Source organism: Protopterus annectens, chromosome 2.part1 (assembly GCF_019279795.1).
Source record: "Protopterus annectens isolate FY-2018-M chromosome 2.part1, PAN1.0, whole genome shotgun sequence".
NCBI classification, from domain to species: domain Eukaryota; kingdom Metazoa; phylum Chordata; order Ceratodontiformes; family Protopteridae; genus Protopterus; species Protopterus annectens.
Genome location: NC_056729.1, coordinates 954,833,191 through 954,859,085, shown reverse-complemented (window position 1 = coordinate 954,859,085; position 25,895 = coordinate 954,833,191). Strand labels below are relative to the sequence as shown.

The 25,895-nt window shown below is 42.1% G+C and overlaps 1 protein-coding gene across 1 annotated transcript in view; it reads left to right on the top strand.

Moving 5' to 3' along the window:
- The window catches only part of CC2D2A (coiled-coil and C2 domain containing 2A), a 3,655,067-nt gene that overhangs the window by 1,911,226 nt on the left and 1,717,946 nt on the right, over positions 1-25,895 (top strand). Inside the window, exon 21 of the mRNA XM_044062582.1 lies at positions 3,180-3,272. Coding sequence (XP_043918517.1) covers positions 3,180-3,272 — 93 coding nt within the window. The remainder of the gene's footprint in view (positions 1-3,179; positions 3,273-25,895) is intronic.

The window sequence follows — 25,895 nt, the reverse complement described above, 5'->3', positions numbered from 1 at the left end:
CCAAAATGATACAAAAATCACTGAACCCACAGACATTGCCAACATACTGGCAGACAGGTTCAGTGCAAACTTCACCCCTCTCTCCCCCTAAAGGAGAGATAACTATCCCAGCCGAGTGTAGCCTCCCGGACATCTCAAATGCGCAGGTGAAAGCTGCTCTCTCTAAAGCTAAAAACACAGCATCAATGGGACCGGATGGTGTCCCCGGCTGTGTGCTACACGAGCTAAATGAGGAATTAAACCCGCACATAAGGCAGCTGTTTAATCTCAGCCTTACCACAGGATACGTGCCCAAGGAGTGGCGTACGGCAACTGTGGTCCCACTCCACAAAGGTGGCGCCTCTACGGACCCTGTTAATTACCGCCCCATAAGCTTAACAAGTCTAGTCTGCAAAGCTATGGAGAGGATCATAATGGAGCTCATAAACAAAGATATAGGGGACTTGCAGACATTGGACCCGACCCAGTTTGGCTTTGTCAAGGGAAGATCATGCCTTTTGAACTTGGTCGACTTCTTGAAATAGTCACCAAGGCCATTGATGAGGAAAGGCAGTCCATACAGCCTACCTTGACCTTGCAAGGCTTTCGACACAATACCCCACTCGGGTATTGTAGAAAAACTTACCAGCTTAAATGTAAACCCATATGTCACAAGATGGGTTGCAAACTGGCTTAAGGACAGAACCCACAGGGTTAGAGTTGCTGGCGCTGTGTCAGACTCCAAGCCGGTCACAAGTGGTGTCCCACAGGGCTCGGTCCTTGGCCCCTATTGTTTGGCATCTACTTCTCAGAAGTACAGGCCAACATGGGAGGACTTTGGCTGACAAAGTTTGCAGATGACTGCAAACTGGGCGCCATAGTGGAAAGTGCATCGGACACTGATATCCTTCAGAAGGGACTCACGGAAACAGATAGCTGGTGCCAGAGCCATGGCCTGAAGTTAAACGCCAAAAATGTATAGTCATACCCTTCGGGAAAAACAAGGTAACCCCAAGCTACCATATAGGTGGCAATCCACTAAGCACAGAAGAGGTTATCAGGGACCTGGGGACCCAGGTTGACAGTGGCCTTTCTTTTGACACTCACATTGCTAAAGTGGTTAGAAAGACCTTCTACATTGCCCACCTGATCATGAAGGGATTCACATCCAGATCTAGTGAGGTCATTGTTCCCCTGTACTCTTCACTTATCAGACCAATGATCGAGTACAATGCCCCATTCGGGATGTATCTCACCCGACATCTGCAGCAATTGGAGAGACCCCAAAAGTTCCTCACCAAAAGGATAAAGGGACTCCAAAATCTGTCATATGCTGCCAGATTGAAGAAACTCCAGCTCTATTCAGTCGCATACCGTCTGCTCAGAGGTGACATGTGCCTGACATACAAGGCCATGTCCAACCCGGAATTAATGGACATGCTCCACCTCAAAAATCCAAATCCACCAAAACCACTAGAGCAAGCGACTTAAACCTTAGCACGGATATAAATAGGACGTGCTGGAGGGATAGATTTATCACTCAGAGACTCCCTATGCTGTGGAATAAAATCCCGGTCCATGTGAGGCAGAGCACCTCGCTGACTCTGTTCAAGAGAAATCTAGACCTGTGGATGGGAGATCGTAGGTTTACCCCGGGAATCATCTCTGGGTCACTGCTGGACAGAGGCACAACAAACTAATGGGCACAGTATTTTTTCATATAAGGGGTGGCGTAAGCCACAATAATTTGGGCTAGGCTTATAAATGCCTTAGGGCAGATAGCCTAGTATAAACCTATGAACCTATGAACCTATAATACTAAAATATTGGGAAGACCAGGTTTAAAAACTACACTGACTAAATGGAATATAGATTGTATTTCCTGTGTTTAATCCTTGAGAGGCATGTCCTTGCCAAAACAACCCAAAGCGCATTCAACTCAATTGAGGTCTACATCAGCAGCCTTTTGGGCTAGAGCCTCTATTGATGATATTTGTGCTTCTGCCACTTGATCTAATACTCGTACCTTTATTGCGCATTACTAATTAGATATTATTTTCAGAAATAGAGCTGCCTTTGGTTCTGCAGTGCTTTAGAACATCCTTCCATGAGGTCTACCCAAGGTTACTGTAGCTGGGGACTGAGTCTCATTTGTTGAGGAACAAATGAAAATGACAACATCAGATAAAGAATTTATGTACTCACCATAACGTTCCATCTGTGTTATCCAATTTCATTCTTCCTCAACCCCCCTTCCTTCTGTTTAGGAAAGACCTAAGTGTTGTTAGGAACCATAGTTCCTGTTTGAGCTCCTAATCTTTCAGCTGTCACTTTTCTGTCATAGCATTGTTATTTTATTATATGAATTTAATGCGTGTCACAGCAGCAAACTTGATCTGAGGTATAGTAGTAGTCACGGGCATTATGGACAAGGGAGAAGTTTGAGATTCGAATCCTAGAATCTTTAGAAAGTGGCCGAGTCAGATCTGAGGATCGGATCCAAACCCATTCATTGAGAAAGAATGAAAATGAACAACACAGATGGAATGTCATGATGAGTACATAACTTCTTTTTTCCTGACTTCTCATTTGCCTGTCTTTTTTGAGTTTTGAAATGACGAACAACACATGCAAAGTCAGTAGATTATGGAAACACCAAGACAGAAGTGCTGCTTATGTCTAGTGTCCCTTAAGCACATTAACAGCTCTACTGTAAACCATGTTGCATTTCCAGTAACAGTAGGAATTGCAGATTAAAACACAAAGTGTATTCCTGTAGTCTTCAGCCTTTATTTGCTCACTCTGCCTCAGTTAACCATACAATGCTCTCAGAATAAACAATTCTTGTTTATCCATATTCCATCCTGATTAACAGCAGTACCAATGAGAACATTAGATCCTTCTCTACTGTAGAACTTTTCTTATTTTTGACAACCTATTTGCAAGTGTTGTCTGGTAGTTTATATGTTTCAGAGGACAGGAATGTAGTTTATGCATGAGACAGTAACAGTTTTTTTTTTTTTGCATTTTTCATTTAAATGCATTGATCTTTCCTAATGCACTGTTCATAATATATGTTATTTGTAGTCTTGGCTAAATTCTTTTTATTGCAACACTAAATAAAGAATGTTTTAGGTTTCTTTATAAAAAGCATTTGTTTATCATGATCTATCTGATGGTTTGCAATATCTCTTTTACAGGAGTATGAAAAAAGGTTGCGAGAGAAAGACACCATAGACACAAAGGACCATCTGGATGCCAATAGAGCATTAGTTGCCAAGTACCTTCAGAAGGTATGAACTTCATTTACTTTGTGATGCATAGATTAGAGTGTTTGTTATCATTCTGCATTGCTTGTTTTTAAACAGCCCAGATGCACTTCTGCTTTCAGAGGTAGCCACAGACAAGTACAGATAGATTGGTTTAATGAGGGTCTAGAGCAAAATACTCAGTTCTGAAAGAAATATTTGTTGAATACATACATGGAAAAGATCAGATTTCACGTAGGGAGATCATGTAATATGAATTTATACTGTGGCAATAACTGTTATAAAAAGGATGTAGCAGATTTTATCGACTACTTATTAGTAAGACATCAGTGTAGTCCCACACTTGAATTTACACTTGTAGACATCTAAACATGTTATCCAGTCTAAGTGTGGCTCCAGTATTAGTAGCGTATGTGAGAGATCATCAGATCAATTAGACCCGAGGGGATGCAGTAGAAGGACTAGATCATGAAGGTAAATGATTAATAATGTGATAGTGGAATATCACAAGAACCCAGTGTTGTCTCTTTTTATCCAATTCAACATATGGGATGTAGAATCCAATTGGATCCAACCTCAGCTCCAAATTTGAAGCTTCTGTGGTTCCAGGGATCTGACCCCCCCTCCCCCATCCATAATTCCCTGAACTCCAGTCTGATAACCCAGATCTTGTTTGTTGCCTGAAGACTTTAGATGCATTTTCAAGGGCTCTTGTATCTTTTGCTTTTTTCAGCTGAATTTTTTTTGCTAAGAAAGTTGTAAAACCTTTCCATTTACTCCTCCAATACCAAGAGAGAGTTGCTCTCTCTGGTTTGACAATTTTGTTAGATAGAAGTTGGTATTCATATAGATGTTTTTGTGGGTTGTTAATATAGTAGAAAATCTTCTACTTGTTAGAATTTGTTAATAATCCTTTAGTCTTGTAGATTAATTCTAGGTTAGAATTTTTGGAGAGTGTTTGCAGTCCTCTTCGGTATTGCATTAAGGCAGTTTTTGATAATTATTGTTGAGTTCTTTCTGTAGTTAAGATAAAGTTTTTTTTTTACTGATGACTGAATCTCAAGCTTTTAAAAATGTTGTGAATGTGGGCATAAGTTCCTCCTTCAAGATTCTCACACTATGTGTATATAGTCTAGGAGTAACCCATTTGGACATAGAATGCACCTTTTATACTTCTTTCAGAACTAGAGCTTTGCAAGCTTATCATGACAAGTGGGTGGTGAGTGGGCGTCTCCTCCCTCCACAGACAGAGACCTTTGCTTATACAGCCTCCTCTTCTACCTCCACTGCCAAGAAATAGGACAGAGCTAGGTCTTCTGAAAAGTCCTCAGACAAAGGCAAAAGGAAAGAAAATGAGAAAAGTAAACAGAAAGAGAAAGTAAAGGAAAAGGACAGATCTTCACCTTCTACCAGTAAATGTTTATTGAATCTGTCAGTACCTGTTGGACCATTACCAAAATTGGCTAGGAGGTTGGAACCATCAGCATCTCAGTCCTGACCATCCTCTCCTCAGCCCTGGGTTTCATCGGAACCAATGAACCCAAGATTACATGCTCCGAATTCACAAGAAAAGAGATTCCACAGGTCTTCTTCAGTTGTTTCATCTACCTGATCATCTCTGAACTTGACAAAGTATGAATTCAACAGGATGATGAGAAAGTTTTTGAGGATACAGATCCAACTTGGGAGTTCTGTCAGTACCATCCCTGGGGAACTTCCTGACCATTGGCCCTCCTGCCGCAGCACTTCTTTTGCCTGTTGCAGTCCATCCCTTGGCACCGACAATTTTGGATTTGACTCATCTCAAAGCATCTCTGTTGGTGCCAACAATTCAGTCAACCTTGACACCAAAAGCTTCCCTATCCCTCTTGACTCCATTACCATTGAATCAAGAAGGAACTTGGAGCCATAGCATCAGTGTCAATGTCTAGGGAGATGATTCGACCCTAAGGTTCTCAGAGTCGCTTCTTCACTGAGTGCTTCATCACTAGACAGCTGTGGTTCGAGATCAGCTGCGGAGTCGGGACTGGTCGGGCTCAGGTGTTTTTTGTCTTTGGATCCAGGGAGATCCTGTGTTCTGGCAGCAGGTTTGGCCATTTTTGAAAGAGTTTGGGGTGTACCCAAAGAGAGAGAGGACAATTTCTCCTAGTTCAGTTTGACCCAAGCCCCAACTAGATCCAGCAACTTCAACGTCTTTTCACCCTGCCAGACAGGGACAGTTGGCATCACAGGCTTCGGAAGCCACTTGCCATGTCAGCTTCCAGTCTGATTATGAACCTCTGTCCTCCCAACAGAATCAGTTCACAAAAAACAGATATGCAAGTGAAAGCATATCGACTCCTCCACAGACTCTTTCACAGAGAATACAGATTTGGATGAAGGCTAGGGTTTATCCAGGTCCCCTTCGGAATATGTTACCTGTAGTGGAATTCTTGAACTCATAAAACACACAGTCCACTGAGCATCCCTTAAAAGATGAATCTGTATTTTTGGCAGTCTTAGCTCCAGCACAACATCTTCCTGGGTAGTACCACCTGTTGACCCACTAGTCGACCTTATGGCACAATGGGCTTGTAGGGACCCTGGTGTGGTGGAACCTATTGCCAAGAAGCCAGACAGGTTTTTGGCAGCTTCAAAAGGCAGGAAGTATTAGATTAAGGGTCCTCCAGTGGATGCCATAGTTGTAGCAGCAGCTACAAAAAAGGAATTGTCTGAATAGAGTTTCTGTGTCCATCTCCCTAAAATCTAGAGCATTAGACAAGTTTGTGAAAATGACATCATCCGCAACCTTTGCATTCAGGTCACTGAATTGTCTTGCTCATGTCATCAGATTTCAGATGGACTTAATTAAAAACATTTCCAAGTCTCTTTCTGGAGATTTGCTTACGGATGTCCAAAACAACTGTGGACTCTTAGCTATCAGCTTTGCAGTCAACCTGTAATGTAGCTGTGCATCTCATTTCTAACACAGTTGATGGTTCAGCCAGAGCAGCAGTTACATGTCTTATCGTCAGATGCATGCCTTAGGTGCATCTATGTGATTTTGTGGAAGGCTTGAAAATGTCCTTCATCAGTGCCCCTTACAATGGCTTCATTCATTCTGGACCCAAGGGGAAAGACATGTTGACCAGGAGCCAACAGGATGGTAAGACTCTGCAGTAAACATTTGTTTTTCAGTTACTCAAAGAGCCTACTCAGGGAATAAAAAAGCTGGAAAAAAGGTGTGGTTTTGTAAGTCACAGACTTCTTGCCAAGATTCTCTTGTTGGTAAACCTCCAAGTGGTAGACGTGGAGGGAATCCCAATGGACAGCATCCTAGAGGCAGAGGCAGGCCACAAATCCAATGAGATTAATTGACAAAATTTGCAGATGACTGCAAACTGGGCACCATAATTGACACTCCATCAGACACAGACATCCTCCAGAGAGGTCTCATAGAAATGGATAACTGGTGCCGAGCCATGGCCTTAAGCTAAATGCCAAAAAATGTATAGTCATACTCTTTGGGAAAACAAGGTAACCCCTAATTACCACATAGGTGGTAATCCATTAAACACGGAAGAAGTTATCAGGGACCTGGGGACCCAAGTTGACAGTAAACTCTCTTTTGACACTCACATTGCCAAAGTGGTTGGGAAGACCTTCTACATTGCCCACCTGATCATGAAGGGATTCACATCCAGATCAGGAGAGGTCATTGTACCCCTGTACTCTTCACTTATCAGACCAATGATTGAGTACAACGCCCCATTCGGAATGTACCTTACCCGACACCCACAGCAGTTGGAAAGACCCCAAAGGTTCCTCACCAAAAGGATAAAGGGACTCAAACATATGTTATACGATGCCCGACTGAAGAAACTCCAGCTCTATTCAGTCGCATACCGTCTGCTCAGAGGTGATCTGTGCCTGACATACAAGGCCATGTCCAACCCGGAATTAATGGACATGCTCCACCTCAAAAAATCCAAATCCACCAGAGCCACGAGAGCAAGAGACTTAAACCTCAACACGGATATAAATAGGACGTGCTGGAGGGACAGATTCATCACCCAGAGACTCCCTACACTATGGAACAGAATCCCAGTCCATGTGAGGCAGAGCCCCTCACTGACTCTGTTCAAGAGAAATCTTGACGAGTGGATGGGAGATCGTAGGTTTACCCCGGGAATCATCTCTGTGTCACTGCTGGACAGAGGCACAGCAAACTAATGGGTATAGTATTCTCATCCTAAGGGGTGGTGAAAGCCACACACACTCTGGCTAGGCTTATAAATGCCCCAGGGCAGATAGCCTAGTATGAACCTATGAACCTATGAACAAAATCAGGGTTTCTATGGTGCCTTTACCAAGAGGTCGTATTGGCATCCCTGAAGGGTTGCCTGACTTCCCTTATGGGGGGGGGGCATTTTGAAGGGAGAATGATCCTAGATACATGGTCAAGTTTAGAGGCCAAACATCATATCAGCATCTTGGAGACAAGGGTGGTCCTCCAACCATTCATTGCAAGGCTCTTCAGGTTGTCCATCCCAAGAGTGAGATTTCCATACAAACAGACGATGTGGATGTTGTTTGGTACATCAACAAGCAAGAAGGAACTCATTCTTACCCTTTATGTTGTGAGACCATGAGGGTTTGGCAGTGGACAGTATCTTAACACTGTTTTCTGATAGCAATGCACATTCTGGGGTGTTCCAGTTTTCTAGAGGACCAGTTGAGCAGAACCATCCTAACTCCTCATGAGTGGCTCTTCAATCCAGTGGTGGCAACTTTGATTTTTAGCTGCTGGGCCATGCTTGCTGTGACCTTTTTGCTTCCTACCACAGCAATAAGTATAGAAGTTACTTTGCCCTAATCCCTCCACTGGGACAATCACCAAGGGACACCCTGGTTCACAATTGGCAACCTGGCTTTCTGTATGCCTTTCCCCCATTGTCCTTTATGAGCAAATTAATTCAGAAAGCCAGATAGTGCTAAGCCAAAGTAATCCTCATTACCCCCTTCTGGCCCCAGCAAACATGGTTCCCCTTTTTGTAGCCTATTCTATCACATCCCTCCATGGATGCTGGATCAGTATTCAGATCTTCTATCACATTCATCCAGATTTCCTCCTTTGGATCATCAGCCATGAAACTAACCACTTAGTTCCTGCAATTTTGAGAATAGCCATAGATGCCAGACTTCCCAGTACAGTTGCCAAAGTCATATCAGCTTTCCAAAAACCTGCTACAAAAAAGTGTATAACAGTAAATGGAAAAGAGTTTTCCTTTTGGGCAGCAGCTAAAGGCATGGATTATTTCAGTGCTCCCGTACTATATGTTTTGGAATAGTTAGCAGAACTCCTCCAATAAGGCTTTAGGTATTCTACCATCAAAATTCAATTGGAAGCTAGTTCCAAGTTTCTTGTTGGATCAAATGATACATCTGACATCTGTAGCCTCTTTAAAAATTTCAAATGCCTTTCTCTGAGGAGGTTTTCTGTTGCATCCCCTATTAGAGACCCAGTCCCTCCATGGGATATTACTATTATTCTCCAAGATCTGATGCAACCTCCCTTTGAACCTGCTGCCACTGTAGATATCAAATATTTGAACCAGAAAACAATTTTCTTGATTGCAATCACTTCTGTCAAGTTAATTTCAGAACTACAATCAATTTTATGTAAACCACCTTATTTGGTTTTCCATAAGGATAAAGGTTTCTGTCCATACTAATGCATCTTTCTTTCCAAAGGTGGCATCCGTAAATAACCTAAAACAATCCATAGATTTACCAGTGTTTTTTCCCAAATTCTCAAAGAGGAATGCTTACTAGATATCCACCATCGACTCTGGTTCTATCTTCATTGGACAAAACAATTCAGAAAATCTGATCAGCTTTGTATTGCTTACTCAAAAGCTAGATTTGAAGAGCTGTTAAAGTTGCACTGTCCAGATGATTGTCAAATTGTATTTTTTTTGTCTGTGATAAATTGGGTTTAAATTGACAGTCCTAACTGAATGCTCATTTAACCAGAGCAGTAGCTACATTGTGAGCCTTTTCTAAGAGGCTATCCATTGATTATATTTGTGCAGCAACAACTTGGTCCACTGTGGATACCTTTGTTATTCATTATAAGCTGGACATGCAATCCAGGTCTCATTCCTCCTTCGGTTCCACCATTCACAGGAATGTCCTTCCTTGTGAATCTGCCCCATATGTTGAATCAGATGAAAATGGACAACATTGGATACAAAAGTTATGTACTTACCATAACATAAGTCTGTGTTGTGTGATTTTTATCCAGTTCAACCTCCCCTCCCTCTAGCCTCCTTACCAAATTGATAATATATTGTTTGACTTCTCCGAGATGATGCAGTGGTTGCCACACAACACACTGTCTGTGGCCAACCCTGTCACATAATCTTGGTTTTTCTCTCCTGATCCCTTTCAGTTTTGGAATTAGGTTCTCTAATATTTTTTTCATAAATCGGTCTGAATACTTTAATGTAGGGCAAACTCTAATCTGAGGGATTAGATTGGAATGTAGGGAATTATGGGTAGGGAAGGAGACAAAGCCTTGGAACCATGGAAGCTTCAAATTCAGTGCCGAGGTCAGATCAAGTTGGATTTGACGTGTCATATGTTGAACCAGATGAAAATCAGACAACATGGATCTATCGCTATGATAAGTACATAACTGTCATTTCATTTCCATGGCTGGCTTTAGGCACAGGCAAACTAGACAGTTGCTTAGAGCACCACTCAACCAGGGTTAGAGTTCCAGCTATTATAGCAAGTAAAACTAAAAATCCTGCAGTGGCACCTCTGCATAACTGTTTTTCTCTGTCATGTCTTAGTTTCAGGACCTTCTGCTCAGTCCTGTCTACCCTGAGCTAAACAATGAATCGCAGCTCTCTGTGATTCATTTTCTAGCTCATGGTTTGTGAGACCAAACAGAAAGCATAGGAACTTTAAAAAATGGAGGGCAATGGCTATTTTGACAATACAGCATTAGAAGCCAATAGCTTCAAGAGTTATTTTAGGAGAATGTTGTGGTCATGTGTTTGGGGTGCAGCTCATGTAAAGAGGTGTGGTTTGTAGGAGCTAATTTTTTTCACCTGTAAGGCAACCAGATATTATGGACAGTGAGTGGGCTTTGCAGACTTCACAAAAATAATTTCTGTTTGTTGTGAACAAAGTTGAAATACTTTATACTGAGTCCAGACAATATGAAACCGAGTTTAAATAAATTACCGTGGTCATTGTTGTTATTTTTTTATTACATTCAGGCATCTGAGGTGTACACAAAGCCCTTATAATTGCTGAGTAGGTGGAGTTTTGTGGAAGAAAGTGACTGACCATGGTCTGTTGTCATTTGCTTTGTGATGCTGTTTGGAATACTTTACTGTGACTGGCTATAATGTATTTTTGTAAAATAGATTTGAAATAAATTATTGTTATGAATATTTTTCAGTTACAGACATCTGAGGTATATGCAGTTTGCAAAGTGGTACAGTTGCTGGGTACAGGGACTGCCTGCTTTAAAATGACTGACCATGCTGTCTTTTGTTTAAGTTAAACAGTCATATTATGCTGGCTTTGGAGGACTAATGTGCATTTCTGTAATCCAAGGTACTGTTTATGTGAAGCAAAGCTGAAGTACAGGATTCCCATCAATTTGCCTAAGGTAGTTTTGGTGAACATAAAAAATTTGGAAAATGTTCTCCAAATCTACCTTCAATAAACTTCAGTGCGTAACAGTGGTGAAAGATGCAAATTCCACTGTCAGTGGAAATAGTTTTGGCAGATATTCTTTGATCCTTTCATGTTAGCCAAACCTATCACTGGCGACCTGCAATGCTTCAAAAATACAGTACTGTGCCCACTTTTACTGCAGTCAGACATTTGAGCTATACACAGTCAACAGTGTGCCTATAACTGTGGTGGGTAAGGGCTGCCTGTAGATGAAAGTGACTGACCCTTCTTTCCTTTGCTCAGGTTAAACGGTGCTTAATCTGTGTTTGCAGCATGAGTGTGCATTTATTTGAAACAAATTTGATATACACTGCTGTGATTATTATTATTGTTTTTTACAATCAGACATCTGAACTACATGCAGTCAAAAGTGTCTATAATTTCTGGGTATAGGAAGGCTGTGATTGAAAATGACTATGTTATGATTAATTTAATCAGACATTAATCTGTCTTTGTATGACTAGTATGCATTTGTGTAGAGTAAGATGGAATGCTTTTCTGTGACTTTTTTTTTTTAAATCACAATCAGACATCTGAGGTGCATGCACACAGTGAGTAAACTGGTTTTAATTAATAGATGTGCATAAGAATGACCTGAGGACAGAGGACATCTGTACATAAAAGAGAATTAACTCTGCTGCTGTTTTCTGACAGTTACTGAACTGATGATGAGTAGTGTCACACAATTTATTGGATTTGCTAAACTTTGTATAAAATGTTCATTGCTGTGGCTTATGCATGTGTGTTCATGTGGGTGTTACAGTATATCTTAGAGTTTCAAGTTTGCTATAATTTCCTTTCACCTTCCTTCACAGTCAAGCATCAGTATTGTGCAGGATAAATGGCTGTTTTATGGCTGGGCTGGGTTGCTTTTGTGTGTGAAAACAGCTGATTGTTGACACAGTGGCATAGTGAGAGTGGCATTGACATCTCATTGTACTTGGCTCTCTGACTGAGTTTTTATATGACTGATAAGAGTTTAGTTGGCTTTCTTCGATTCTATGTAGAGGACCACTAGGAATGTTATCTGATCTCTTGGAACTTGAAATTTTAATTTTCTTTGTGGCAGTAATAGTTTTTGTAAGGGATTTCTGCCGTCATTTCTGGAGCTTCTAAAATATTTTTGTTTGCTGTGGAGTTTGCACAGAATTGTTATACAAGTACATTCATTGTCTACTCCAGCTTGATGGTACCGTTGCTTATTGATTGTGTGAGTCACATGTTTTCCCTTTCATTTTTCTGATGTAAGTAAATACTTTATTATTGCTTTCATTCTGTGAGGTCAAGCTGTGATCATAGTTATATATATAAAAGATCTGATATGAAAAATAGGTAGTTTATACACTTTATTTTAATCTAGACTTGCAGTATCTGAAAGTATAGCAGTAGTGTTTTTCTGTTGTATATCTTTTAATTGTATTATTCTACCATTGTTTACTGTACCTATACATTTTGTCTTACAGTATGTGTTCTTGAATGTAGAGTTTTGTAATATTAGAGAATGCTCTGATAGTTTAATGAACTGACTCATTTGAGGCATTAATAATAGTGTCCCAGTTTATCATTATAAGGACATCAATTACTGTATCATACTTTTCATTGGTCAAGTCTAGCAAGGACTGCTTCTGTGTGGCTAGATCTGATTTGTCTGTATCAGCTCCATAAGGTATATCCATCAGAGTTGAGCAGAAGGATCTTTTATTAGCATGTCTAAGATTTTGCCATCTGTAGTTGGATTTTGTAGTCAGTTAATATTTGAGGATATTTATTTGATGTTGAGTAGTTTTTTCAGTCAGTAGTGCTTGGTTAGTTAAAATCTCCAGTAAGGATTTTATTTTCATTCATTTTAAAATCCTAGAGTTTTGTCTGGAAATCCTTATGCTCTGTAGATGGCATAAACATTGTATAATATTGAAAAGGATTACATGCAAGCAGATATCATGCAGCTATTCAATTCAAAACACAGACTTTCAAAGATTCCAGATGCAAACACATTTATTATAAAGTATTATGGTAATAGGGTATCTCAAAATAGAAATATTCGACTGTATGCTCAGATGTAACTCGTTTTATATCTTAAAATTCAAAAAATAGTTTGGTTCATACAAAGTTCAAAGCTTTCCCAATTTGAGATTAAAGCAAACATACATTTCCAAGGCTGAAAGGAGGTAACAGATAAAAAGCTTTGCATATGTGAGGATAGCTTAAGGGGTGGGCAAACTTTTTGATTCGTGGGCCACATTGAGTTCTAACATTTGACAAAGGGGCCGGAACAGGAGCAGATAGATGGCATGCTTTGAAAACATCACCTCATTGGGGGAAAAATACACATCTTGGGATATGGAGAAAACATGTGCTTTAATTTCCAATGAAAATGAAGAAAAGCATTACAAATTTACAATAAAATCTCTGACTTCGAAATGAGTCTTTAAACACTGAAAATCAAATAAATGACCATTTTATTTTAAAGCACTGAAAGTTCTGTTATCCTTCAGGATATCACCATCACTCTCCTCCTGACTGTCTTTTTTTTCAAAAACGGTAGGAGATGCAGATGTACTTGTCCTGTTCCTTTTATTCAATTTGTTTCCCCGGTGCCAAAAGTCAACAACGACCAGTGCAAGGATGAAACAGTTGCAGCAAGTCAGTCTGTGAAGCGTTATACTTGATCTGCGCGCACTGTTTATTTTAACAACGTGCGTATCACGGAGACACACACATTTTAATGGGAGCAGTGTTGTTGGTCTTTTTTTTTTAGCCAGCGCATCAAAGTCTGGAGTTAGTTTTTTTGTGGCGATTCTCAGGATGGATCTGAGGTGTAGGTCTGTTAACTTGGATCTGTGGCTGGCTTTGTTGATCTTCATGACGCTGAAGGTCTGTTCACACACGAAGGTAGAGCCGAACAAAGCCAACATCATCTGCGCTTTTCGCCTTAGATTTGGAAACGCGGCATCATTGAGTGAAGCATAGAAGTCATTTCGTTTCAGAGAGCAGAGAGCTGAACTTCTCTTTTAAGGCAGGGTCGGACTGAAGGTCGATCAGTTCGAGCTGAAGCTCCTCTGGAGCTGTTTCGGGGTCTTGTGACAGAGGAAAGGCCACCAATTGAAGTGACTTGTCAATTTTGTCGAAATCCAAAAACCGACGGCAGAATTCTCCGTGCAGTGCATCCAGTGACTCACTGTATTTCTTTACTTTTGCTCCGGCCTCTTTCAGCGTGGCTAGTCTAGGAAAATGAGTGAATGACTTGTTCAAAATCTGCCTGGAGAATAAAGCCAGCTTGGATTTGAAGGCTTTCACGTTTGTGTACATGTCATGCACAAACTGCTCCTTCCCCTGCAGTTTCACATTGAGCTCATTCAAGTGTGAAAATACGTCCGTAGCAAACGCAAAGTCACACATCCAGCTCTTGTTGCTCAGCTCAGGAAATTCATCAGTCTTCCCCTGCTGCTCCAAAAACACGCCAGTCTCCTCTTTGAGCTCCCACACTCGTTGAAACACTTTGCCCAAACTCAACCAGCGGACACGGGAGTGATAAAGCAGGTCCTGGTGATCCGCATCAGTTTCCTCCAGGAACGCAATGAACTGACGGTGCTGAAGTCCCCGTGCACGTATGAAGTTGACGAGTTTCACCACAGGATTCACAACATGATTCAGCTGTAACATCGATTTACATAGAGATTCCTGGTGGATGATGCAGTGGAGGAAAATGACATCCTGGTCAGGGTTTTCATCTTTCACTTTATTCTGGATTCTCCTCAGCAGGCCAACGTTTTTTCCCGTTAAATTCGGAGATCCATCTGTGGTGACGTTAACAAGCTTACTCCAGGGAAGCTTCATGTTTTCGATGGCAGCAGACACCTGTTCAAACAAGTCCTCTCCCCATGTTTGTCCTTCCAGAGTCTCCATTGTCAAAAACTCCTCCGTTATTTCAAAAGTTTCATTGATTCCTCGGATAAAAATGAGGAGCTGAGCAGTGTCTTTGACATCGTTGCTTTCATCCAGTGCTAAAGAATAAAAAGTGAATGACTTTACCTTTTTGTTTAATCTGCTGGTGATATCTTCATCTATTAGTTCCACACGGCGAGTCACTGTCCGCCGTGATAAACTGATTTTCTCAAATTTGTCTTTGGTCTCCGGGCACAAAATACCTGCTGTCTCTACCATACATTCTTTTAAAAACTCGCCCTCAGACAGTGGTTTGCTGGCCTTTGCTATTTTGAATGAAAGCATAAAACTGGCCTTGGTACTTGACTCTTGAATGGCAGTTTGATGGTGAAAAAACTTTGCTGAGCCTTCAAATTAGCTGCCACCTTCTCAGCAGCAGCTTCCGTTCTTTTGTTGAGAGCTTGCTAGCATAATTAGCGTGCTTTGTGGCAAAGTGACGGCTAATATTATACTCTTTAAAAACCGCCACAGTTTCTTGGCATATCAGGCAAACAGCAGATGATCGGTGTTCAATGAAAAAATATTTAGTTGTCCACTCCTTATTGAACACTCGACATTCTCTGTCCACTTTCCTTTTCTTGGGTCCGCTCATCTTTATAGAGGGGCGGTGGGTCAAAGGGTAAAGTGCAAACGTGGAGTAATAGGCCTACGTTTCACCTCAACAAAGCCAATATATCTAGAGTCCGCCATCTAGTGAGGAAACATCAGAATTGCAGGGGAAATAAAACATTAACAAGGTTAATTTATTAAATTTTTTCAAGTTTGGCAGGCCGAATCAAAACGTTTAACGGGCCGCATGTGGCCCCCGGGCCGTAGTTTGCCCATGCCTGGTAAGACCATCTTATGCTTCAATCTGGACATGGTTTACGTGTTTATTTTCAGCAGACTTATCTTCAGAAACATTCCATACAAGTACAAAGTGCCTAACTTCCTTCCAAAATAAATGATTACAAGAAACATTTACCATCTGTTTGCTAAGCTGTAATGAACACTAATGAAGTCAAACTGTTCTTCTCTGCTAAATAGTAAAATATATGAAACTGTTGCAGTACTTTAACAGTATATTAAAATAAGTATTACTAAACATGAAAATAACATGTCCAGTACAATTCCTCCCTTCTGATGCTACAAAGCATCATAGTCCCAGTTTATTTTGAATCATATCATTGTCAAACATACAAGTCCTGGTATGTTTTTGTTCAGTGATTAGTATTGCATGTGCACTTTTTCTAATAATGCAGTTCACTAGCAAATTCTTAAAAACAGAGTATACAAGAGATAGGAAAAGCACGATTACAATAAAGATAATTATACTTTGCATTATGCTTGTACCAACATTTCCATATATATTACCCAACCACCCAAACAAGGTCCAACCAGACTCGCATTTAATCATATTAATAGCCAATTGTTCCATAAAGTCAGCTACCTTCTCTTGTTCATTATGAAAGTATTAAACGAATATACACCATTTAACGATCAGATTGCTTACTCAGCAGGGTGTATGTCTCTTTTATTTCATAACCTTCCAGCAAGTATAGAAAAAGAATAAAAAATAGTTGGTGTCATCTGTCCCACATAACAACCACACCAGTTTCTGGGTAATCAGGGTTGGGCACAGTATCCAAAGATGTAGTAATAATTGTCAAATATTCCCATGCCTTTCCCACAGTCATATGTCAATTCATATTCCATCAATACAGTCTCATTACAAGTGACATTGCAGCTGCTGTAACTTAATGACATAGTTCCTTTTATAGGTTCATAGGTAGATACTAGGCTATCTGCCTTAGGGCATTTATAAGCCTAGCCAGAGTGTATTTGGCTTCCGCCTCCCTATTAGATTAGCCTACTGTGCCTCTGTAAAGTAGGTCACAGAAGGTACCCTTTTAAGATTAGTTTACTATGTCTCTGTCTAGCAGGGACACTGGGGAGATCCCAGGGGTGAATTTGCGATTTCCCATCCATGCGTCCAAATTTCGCTTGAAGAGGGTCAGCGATGGGCTATGTCTAACATGAATTGGGATTCTATTCCAGAGTGAGGGGAGCCTCTGGGAAATGAATCTGTCCCTCCAGCATGTCCTATTTATTTTTGTGCTGAGGTTTAGGTCCCTGGAGCATGTAGCTCTAAAGGACTTGGATTTTTTGAGGTGGAGCATGTCCATTAATTCTGGGTTTGACATGGCTTTGTACGTCAGGCATAGATCGCCTCTGAGTAGGCGGTAAGCAACTGAGTAGAGCTGGAGTTTCTTTAGTCGAGCTGCATAGGACATCTGTTTGTAGCCCATGATCCTCTTGGTGAGGTACTTTTGGGGTCTCTCCAGTTGCTGCAGGTGTCGGGTAAGGTACATCCCAAATGGGGCATTGTATTCAATTATGGGCCTGATGAGTGATGAGTAGAGGGGCACAATGACCTCTCTTGATCTAGATGCGAACCCTTTCGTGATAAGGTGGGCTATATAGAAGGTCTTTCTAACCACTTTGACAACGTGATTATCAAAGGAGAGATTACTATCTACGTTGGTCCCCAAATCTCTAATTACTTCTTCCGTACATAATGGATTACCACCTATGTGGTAATTTGTGGGCGCCTTGTTTTTCCCAAAGGGGATGACTATGCACTTCTTAGCATTTAGTTTAAGGCCGTGGCTCTGGCACCAAGCATCTGTCTCTGTGAGACCCTTTTGGAGGATGCTTGTGTCAGCTGGAGATTCGATTATGGCCCCCAGTTTGCAGTCATCTGCAAACTTTGTCGGCCATAATCCCCCTGTGTTAGCCTGAACCTCAGAGAATTATATACCGAACAAGAGAGGTCCCAGAACTGAGCCCTGTGGGACGCTACTTGTAACTGGTTTGGATTCGGACATGGCACCTGCAATTCTGACCATGTGGGTTCTATCTCTGAGCCAGTTTGCAACCCATCTTGTGATATAGGGGTTGATATTTAAGCTGGTAATATTATTTATGATACCCGAGTGGGGTATTGTGTCGAAGGCATTTGCGAGGTCCAGGTAGGCTCTGTGGACTACCTTGCCCTCATCAGCTTTGGTAACTGTTTCAAAGAAATCAACTAGGTTTAAGAGGCAAGATCTGCCCTTAACAAAGCCAAATTGGGTAGGGGCCAGTGTCTGGAGGCTCCCAATGTCTTTGAGTTCCATGATAATATGCTCCATCAGACCAGACTAGTCAGGCTTATGGGGGCGATAGTTTCCAAGGTCCATTGTGGCACCACCTTTGTGGAGTGGGGCCACTGTAGCTGTACGCCATTCTTTAGCTACATATCCTGTAGTAAGGCTAAGTCTGAACAGTGACTTAATGTGAGGGTTCAGTTCTTCTTGGAGCTCGTGTAAGACACAGCCTGGGACACTGTCCGGTCCCATAGATGCTGTGTTTTTTGCTTTGGAGAGGGCAGCTTTCACCTGTGCGTCTGTGATGTCAGGGAGGTTACATTCAGTTGGGATAGGCATTTGCTTCTTTGGGGGGGGAAGGGGGGGGAGTTTGCACTGAATCTGTCTGCCAGAATGTTGGTTATGTCTGTAGGTTCGGTATATTTTGTACCGATATGCAACAATTCAGAGCATATCTGGGAGTTTCCACCCATGTTCCTGACATAACTAAAGAAGGCCTTGTGGTTATCTTTAGTGTCTAGGACAATTTTTCTTTTGAAACTGGCCTTTGATGATTTTATGAGGGATCTAAGTTTCTTGCTAATACTGATCAGAGATGCCTTCCCATTTTGGGATTTTGCTCTGCATTGTAGTAGCTTCCTCCTTCAGTTGTATAGCTTATTTATGGCCGGGGTCCACCAGACCGGTCTCCTGTTTTTGGAGGAGTGAGTGTTGGTTTTATTTGGGATAGCACGATCCATGCATTCCTGCAGGTACTCATAGAATGCATTTGTAAAGGATTCTCCGGATTGGGCTGTATTATCCTCTGGCCCAGAGGCTTTGAAGGATTCCACCTCAGTCTTGAGAAGTGCAAAGTTGGCTTTTGAGAAATTCTTTACAGTGATTTCCTTGGCTGGGGGTGGGGACGGGATATGGATGTCCAGGAAAATTTGTTTATGGTCTGATCTTACCAATGAGGGGTTTACCTCTGGTGTGGAACATAGAGTCCCCATGTTGGTGATGACCAGGTCCAATATGTTGTTCCCTCTTGTGGGAGTGGTGGCCAGTTGTTCCATTGCGTTAGAGTTTATAAATTCAAGGAACTGTTGGGCGTGGGTGTTTGGGCTTGAGTAGTTTTCCCGGTCAATGTTTGGGTAGTTGAAGTCACCCAATAACATAGTGTTTGGAGAGACCTTCATATTCTCCAATGTTCTCAGGAATGCCAAGTGGGGTTCCTGTAATAGGGAGGGTGTTCTGTAGCAGGCTACAAACTGAAAGGTAGTTTTGCCCGCTGTTAGTTGCACATGGATGGTTTTCGATGCTTCGTGCAGTGCCACTAACCTGGAGGTGTAGGTATCTTTGATGAATATAGATACTCCACCTCCTTTTTTGCTTCGGTCCGAGTTTTGGGGCTGAAATGCATGGTATGAGTTATAACCTGGTAGTGTTGGGGTGCTCTCAGGAGCCTTGAACCAGGTTTCTGTTAATGCACAGACATCGATTTTCTCCATACTGAGAAGAGCCTCGAGTGCGTGCATCTTGAGGTTTAGACTTCTGGCATTGAGTAGCATTACCTTTAGTTTTTTTATCCTTGGGTTGTCTATGGAGGTGGGTTTGTCCTTTGAGCCTTGCCTAAAAAAGGCACTATGGGGGTGGCAAGAGCCTTGGCCAGTATACGAAAGCCTAAGGGTGACAGGTACAAGCCATCCCTAGCGAAGCAACGTGGCTTGTCGAGCATGTCATCCCAGACTGACAGACACTGGATCCCCTTTGAATGACACCAATACTTTAGCCAATTTTTGAAACTGATCATTTTGTCTTTATACTGTGGCATCATTCTTGGTGAGGGCAAGATGCTACTCAAGGTCAGGGTCATACCAGCCTGGGCTACATGGTCAGAGAGCTCCTCTATGTCTCTTTTCATGTAGTCCAGGGAGGTACGTCTCAGGTCATTCACACCAGCATGGACAATGACGGAGTCATACTTGTACTTGCTTTGGAGTGACCTGAGTGCTTGCATTATGTGGCGGATCCTGGCACCCGACAGGCAGCTTACAGTAACCGTCTCCTTGTTCAGTCTGGTGAGCGGGACGTCATTGTGCCGGACAATAGAGTCCCCAATAACAAGTGTATTTGGTGTGTTGTTTGGCCTTAAGGGCTGTGGTTGTGAGGCACACTGATTTTGTGAGATATATGATTCATGGGTATTGTTGAGCGGTGGCTGTTGCTTGGATATCTGCTTAGGAGGTCTTTGCTGTTTAGGCAGATTTTTATTTAGAGCCTCCAAGTATGTTTTTGTGTGTTTATGTGTTGGGTATGCAGACGCAATAGGTCTGTGTGAGACTGGATTTGTGGTGTGGGTGGTTACCTTTTCCTCCTGACTGACTGTGCCAGTCTTGGGTTGAGAGAGCTCTGCCTCCAGTTTGGCTGTGTAACTGTATCTCTCACATGTATTAGAGTTTGTTGGAAGGAGGAGAGGGTTGTCTGTGTACATAAGGCAGTTGTAACATTGCCTCAAAATTCCCAGGTTCACCAGCTGGACTGGAGAGTAGCCTTGAAACTGACCCTTGGACATACCAGATTAGTATAGGGAACTGTTTTTTTTACTGATCAGATGATTAGGAAAGGGAACTGATTTTTCACTTGATCAGGAAGGACCAATCGGGAGTCTAATACTTATGAGAAGTCAAGGAGGGTATAGTGCTTTAGTTAGTTAGTGTTTCCTTATAAGAGCTGAGCAAGTGCAGGGCTTTAGAAAGAGAATAGAGTGATCACTTTGAGAGTTTGAACAGTTCTAAGGGAAAAAGTGAAGAGCAGACTTTGTGGAGCCTGGAATAGTTTAAACCTGTTTAGGCGGCGCTGCCCAACGCTGCTCAGTGCGCAAAAAGAGAGTTGTAGGGTTTTAAGAGAGAGAGATCAAGGAGTTTAGAATTGACCCAAAATGGCTAATAAGACTACAGCTTCTAGTTAGTAACCACTCCTCCAGGGACATGCAGGCTGTTCAGTGTTAACCACTCCCACTGGTGAACACAGATACTTCCCTTTAGCCCAAGCAAGCACTGGCCTTCTAGAAACTTCCAAACAGTTCAGAACAGCAAATCTGTAACTGAACTTTCTTAACTTTTTGACATAAGTATCATCTTATGTTGATACAGCCAGTTAGTAATATATTTTCTTAGTCCAGCCCATAACATTATGCCAAGTTTGTGTTTCCACAGCAATTCATTTTTCTAAACAAGTCTGTTGCACAGAGACAGGTAACATTGCAATGCCCCCTTTGGCATCATGGGGAACAAATCCACACACCCATCAGTTGGAAACATTTAAGTAATTGGCATATTGGTGCATCATTTGAAGTAACAGATTTTCTGTCATGTCGATTGGAAGCAGCAGCAGGAGACTCTGTGATGTCAACAGAAGAGGGTGTGGTTCCATTTTCTGTAAACTCAGGAGACTTCAAGCAGGTTTTCTTGCAGTGTGCAGCATGGACCCTGTTCGGTATTCTGAAGCACTTTAATGCAGTATGAGTAGTTAGAAGAATAAGATGAGGTTCCTTCCACCTTGGTTCCAAAGAAAATTTGCATTGGAATACCTTTACTTAAACCCAATCACATGGTCGTAGATCATGAAAATGGACAATGGCTGGTGGAGGGGTGGCTGGTGGAGGGAGACACTATACTCTTTTGTAAAAAGTCTACAAAATAGAAACAAGTTTAGTTTTCTGCAGTAGTCCAGCAAAGCTTCATCAGTAAATACCAGTTCACAGTTCCTGATTAGTGCGGAAGGTGGCATTGTCATGGGATGGCCCATACGAATTTCATGCAGGCTTAGTTTAAGAGTAGCATTTACATTTCCCCACATACTCATTAAAGCCAGAGGCAAAGCATCTGGCCATTTCAGTCCTTTCTCACTACACATTTTACTAATTCTGATTTTAAGAGTCTGGTTAAACCTTTCAACAAGACCACATGACTCTGGATGGTGGGAACAATGTAACTTCAAAGAAATTTTAAACACTTGACCCAATTTCATAATAATTTCAGCAGTATAATGGGTACCTCTGTCTAAAATAATAGTATAAGGTATCCCAAATCTAGGAATAAATTATTTTAACAATTTATTTACTACTGTTTCAGCATCATACTTATTGCATGGCTAAGTTTCCACCCATTCAAAAAAAAAAAATGGTACTTGTGTATTATCGCAACCAGATTTTTGCGATAATACCGCTTGCTTCCCCATGTGTGAATGTAACCAGAAATGTGTGCAGAATCACACAGGCAATGTTATCTTAAAAAAAAAAAAAAAAAAACACTTTTGTTGAGGTAAGAACAGTGTAGTATTTGAAAAATGACTGTTTGTTTGCACCTATGCCATTTCCCGACAACATGTCAGTCATACTACGTTTCCAAGTCCTGTTGTGTGTGCACACAACACAGCAGGAGTATGTAAAATGGAGAAATTACTCTGAATCTCAATCACAGCGCAACCTCACTGAATGAATGTAAACAGTTTTGAACAAACTACTGTGTTTCTTTGTGGCTGGGCCAAAAGCCGATCCGGAAGAGACAAGTTGACAGCAAAGATACATTCTCCTTTCAAGCAATGACATTTTGTGGCCAGATGCAAAGAGCCACATCTGCAGCATATTGCCTTCCCCAGAACTAGCAGCCCAAAAGGGGTGAAAAGCAACTGACAGTTCCCACACCATCCAAAAAGGAGGGAAACGCAACATCTATAGATGTGATTTATTTATCATTAAACACACATCATGGAGGATAACAGTTGGGGGGGGGGGGGGGGCACTGCTGTTTCACAACCAACTTCCAGAGCCAGCCAGCCACTACATACTGCTCGAGTTGTCTCAACTCTGATTTGCAGGACAGTGCAAAAAGACTTGCAGGTTCATAGGTAGGTACTAGGCTATTGGCCCTAGGGCCTATATAAGCCTAGCCAAAGGTACCCTGGCTTTCGCCACCCAAGAAAATTATTTTCCTGTGCCACTGTCGAGCAGAGCCACAGAAGTGATCCCCGGGGTGAATTTCCTATCTCCCATCCAATCATCAAGATTTTTCTTGAACAGTGCTAATGAGGAGCTTTGTTTGATATAGATAGGTAGTTTGTTCCAGAGTATGGGAAGTCTTTGGGACAGGAATCTATCCCTCCAGCATGTTCTGTTTATTGTGGTGATGAGGTTTAGGTCCCTAGAGCGTGTAGCTTGTAGGGATTGGGATTTCTTTAAGTGGAGCATGTCTAAAAGCTCTGGGTTTGACATAGCTTTGTGTGTTAGGCAGAGATCGCCTCTTAGTAGGCGATATGCAACGGAGTAAAGCTGCAGTTTTTTGAGACGGTCTGCATAGGGCATCTCTTTGAGGCCAGTAATCCTCTTTGTGAGGTATTTATGTGGCCTTTCCAATTGTAGATGTCTTGTGTGGTACATACCAAAAGGGGCATTGTACTCTATAATGGGTCTAATGAGTGACGAGTAGAGGGGAACAATGACCTCTTTTTTCCTGGATGAGAAACCTTTTGTGATGAGATGTGCCACATAGAAGGATTTCCTGACTACTGCGGCAATGTGATTATCAAAGGAGAGACTATTGTCCACCTGTGTCCCAAGGTCTCTTATCACACGTTCGGTGTTATGTAGACTACCACCTATGTGGTAGTTCATGGGTACTGAGTTTTTACCAAAAGGAATGACAATGCACTTTTTGGCATTGAGCTTGAGGCCATGGCTTTGACACCAGGCATCTGTCTCAGCAAGTGCCCTTTTGTAGGATGTCCACATCTTTTGGAGTTTTGATTATGGCTCCTAGTTTGCAGTCATCTGTGAACTTCGTTAGCCAAAGACCTTCTGTGTTGGCCTGTACTTCAGAGAAGTAGATACCAAACAGGAGAGGACCCAGGACTGAACCCTGTGGTACTCCACTTGTCACTGGTCTGAAGCTGGATTTGGAGTCTGCTACTTTCACAGTGTGGGTTCTGTCAGTGAGCCAGTTGGCAACCCATCTTGTGACATAGGGATTTATACCTAGTTTAGTGAGTTTATCTATAATTCCAGAGTGGGGGATGGTGTCAAAAGCTTTGGCGAGATCTAGATAGGCTGTGTGAAACCACCTTACCCTCATCTACGGCTTTGGTGACTGCTTCAAAGAAGTCGATCAGGTTTAGGAGACATGATCTGCCTTTTACAAACCCGAACTGGGTGGGGTCCTGAGTTTGGAGATTACCAATGTCATTGTTTATAAGTTCCATGATGATATGCTCCATAGCCTTGCAGACCAGGCTCGTTAGGCTAATGGGGCAGTAGTTTCCGGGGTCTGTGGTAGCTCCCCCTTTGTGGAGTGGGATAACGGTTGCTGTGCTCCATTTAGTGGGCACATAGCCTGAGGTGAGGCTATGATTGAACATGGTACTTACGTGGGGTGCCAGTTTGTTCTGTAGTTCATGTTGAACGGATCCTGGGATGTCGTCAGGTCCCATGGATGCTGTGTTCTTGGCTTTGGATAGTGTGTTTTTTACCTATGCAGCCGTGATTATAGGAACTTTGCATTCTTCTGGTATAGAGATGGGCCCTTTAGGGGATGACAGAGGGGTAAAGTTAGCACTGAACCTATCTGCCAGGATGTTGGCAATATCCGTTGGTTCTGTATATTTATTGCCATTGTGCTGTAACTCAGAGCAGATCTGAGTGTTGCCATTGAGATTCTTGACATAACTATAGAATGCTTTGTGGTTGTCTTTAGAGTCGATGGAGATTTTGTTTTCATAACTAGCTTTGGAGGATTTTATGAGGGATCTCAGCTTTTTACTGAAGCTGATCAGGGAGTTTCTCCAATCATGGGATTTTACTCTTTTTTGCAACAGTTTCTTTCTTCTGTTGTAGAGTTTGTTTGTGGCAGGGGACCACCAGATTGGCTTCCTTTTTTTGGAGGATAGCATCTTGGTTCTGTTAGGGATTGCACGATCCATGCACTCATGTAAGTGCTTATAAAGTGCATTTGTGTAGGATTCAGCAGTCATACTTCTATTGTCCGTCAGCATGGGTGTCGTGAAGTTTGCCACTTCTGTCTTAAGAAGCGTAAAGTTGGCTTTGGAGACATTTTTTACCGTGGTTTCCCTAAGGGGGGTGGGGTAGGGCTGTGGATGTCTAGGGTGATTAGCTTATGGTCGGATCTGACCAATGAGGAATTGACCTCTGGTGTGGAGCACCGGTTGCCCATGTTGGTAATAACCAGGCCTAGGATATTGCTGCCCCTGGTGGGGGTGTGGATAAGTTGATCCATGGCATTATAATTTATGAATTCCAGAAAACGTTGAGCACAAGAGTTGGTACACGAGTAGTTTTCCCATTTAATGGTAGGGTAGTTGAAATCGCCCATTATTAGGGTGTTAGGTTGTACCCTAATATTTTCCAGTGTATTAAGAAGTGAGGAGTGGGAATCCTGGGGCATGGTGGGGGATCTGTAGCAAGCTACAATTTGGATTGCGGTCTTGCCCAGAGTTAGTTGCACTTGGATAATCTCAGATGCATTATGCTGAGCAACTAGCCTGGAGGTGTGGATATCCTTAATGAATATGGACACGCCTCCGCCTTTAGTGTTTCAGTCCAGGTTAAGTGGCCGAAAGGTGTGGCATGAATTATAGCCTGGTAATGCAGGGGTACTCTCTGGAGCCTTGAACCAGGTCTCTGTCACTGCACATATGTCGATGTTCTTCATTTTAAGGAGTGCCTCGAGAGAGTGCATTTTGAGGTTTAGACTTCTAGCATTGAGTAGCAATACCTTCAGATTCGTTTTGCCTGTACCTGTTAGGGTGGTGAATTTGTCATTTGAACCTTGCCTAAAAAAGGCAC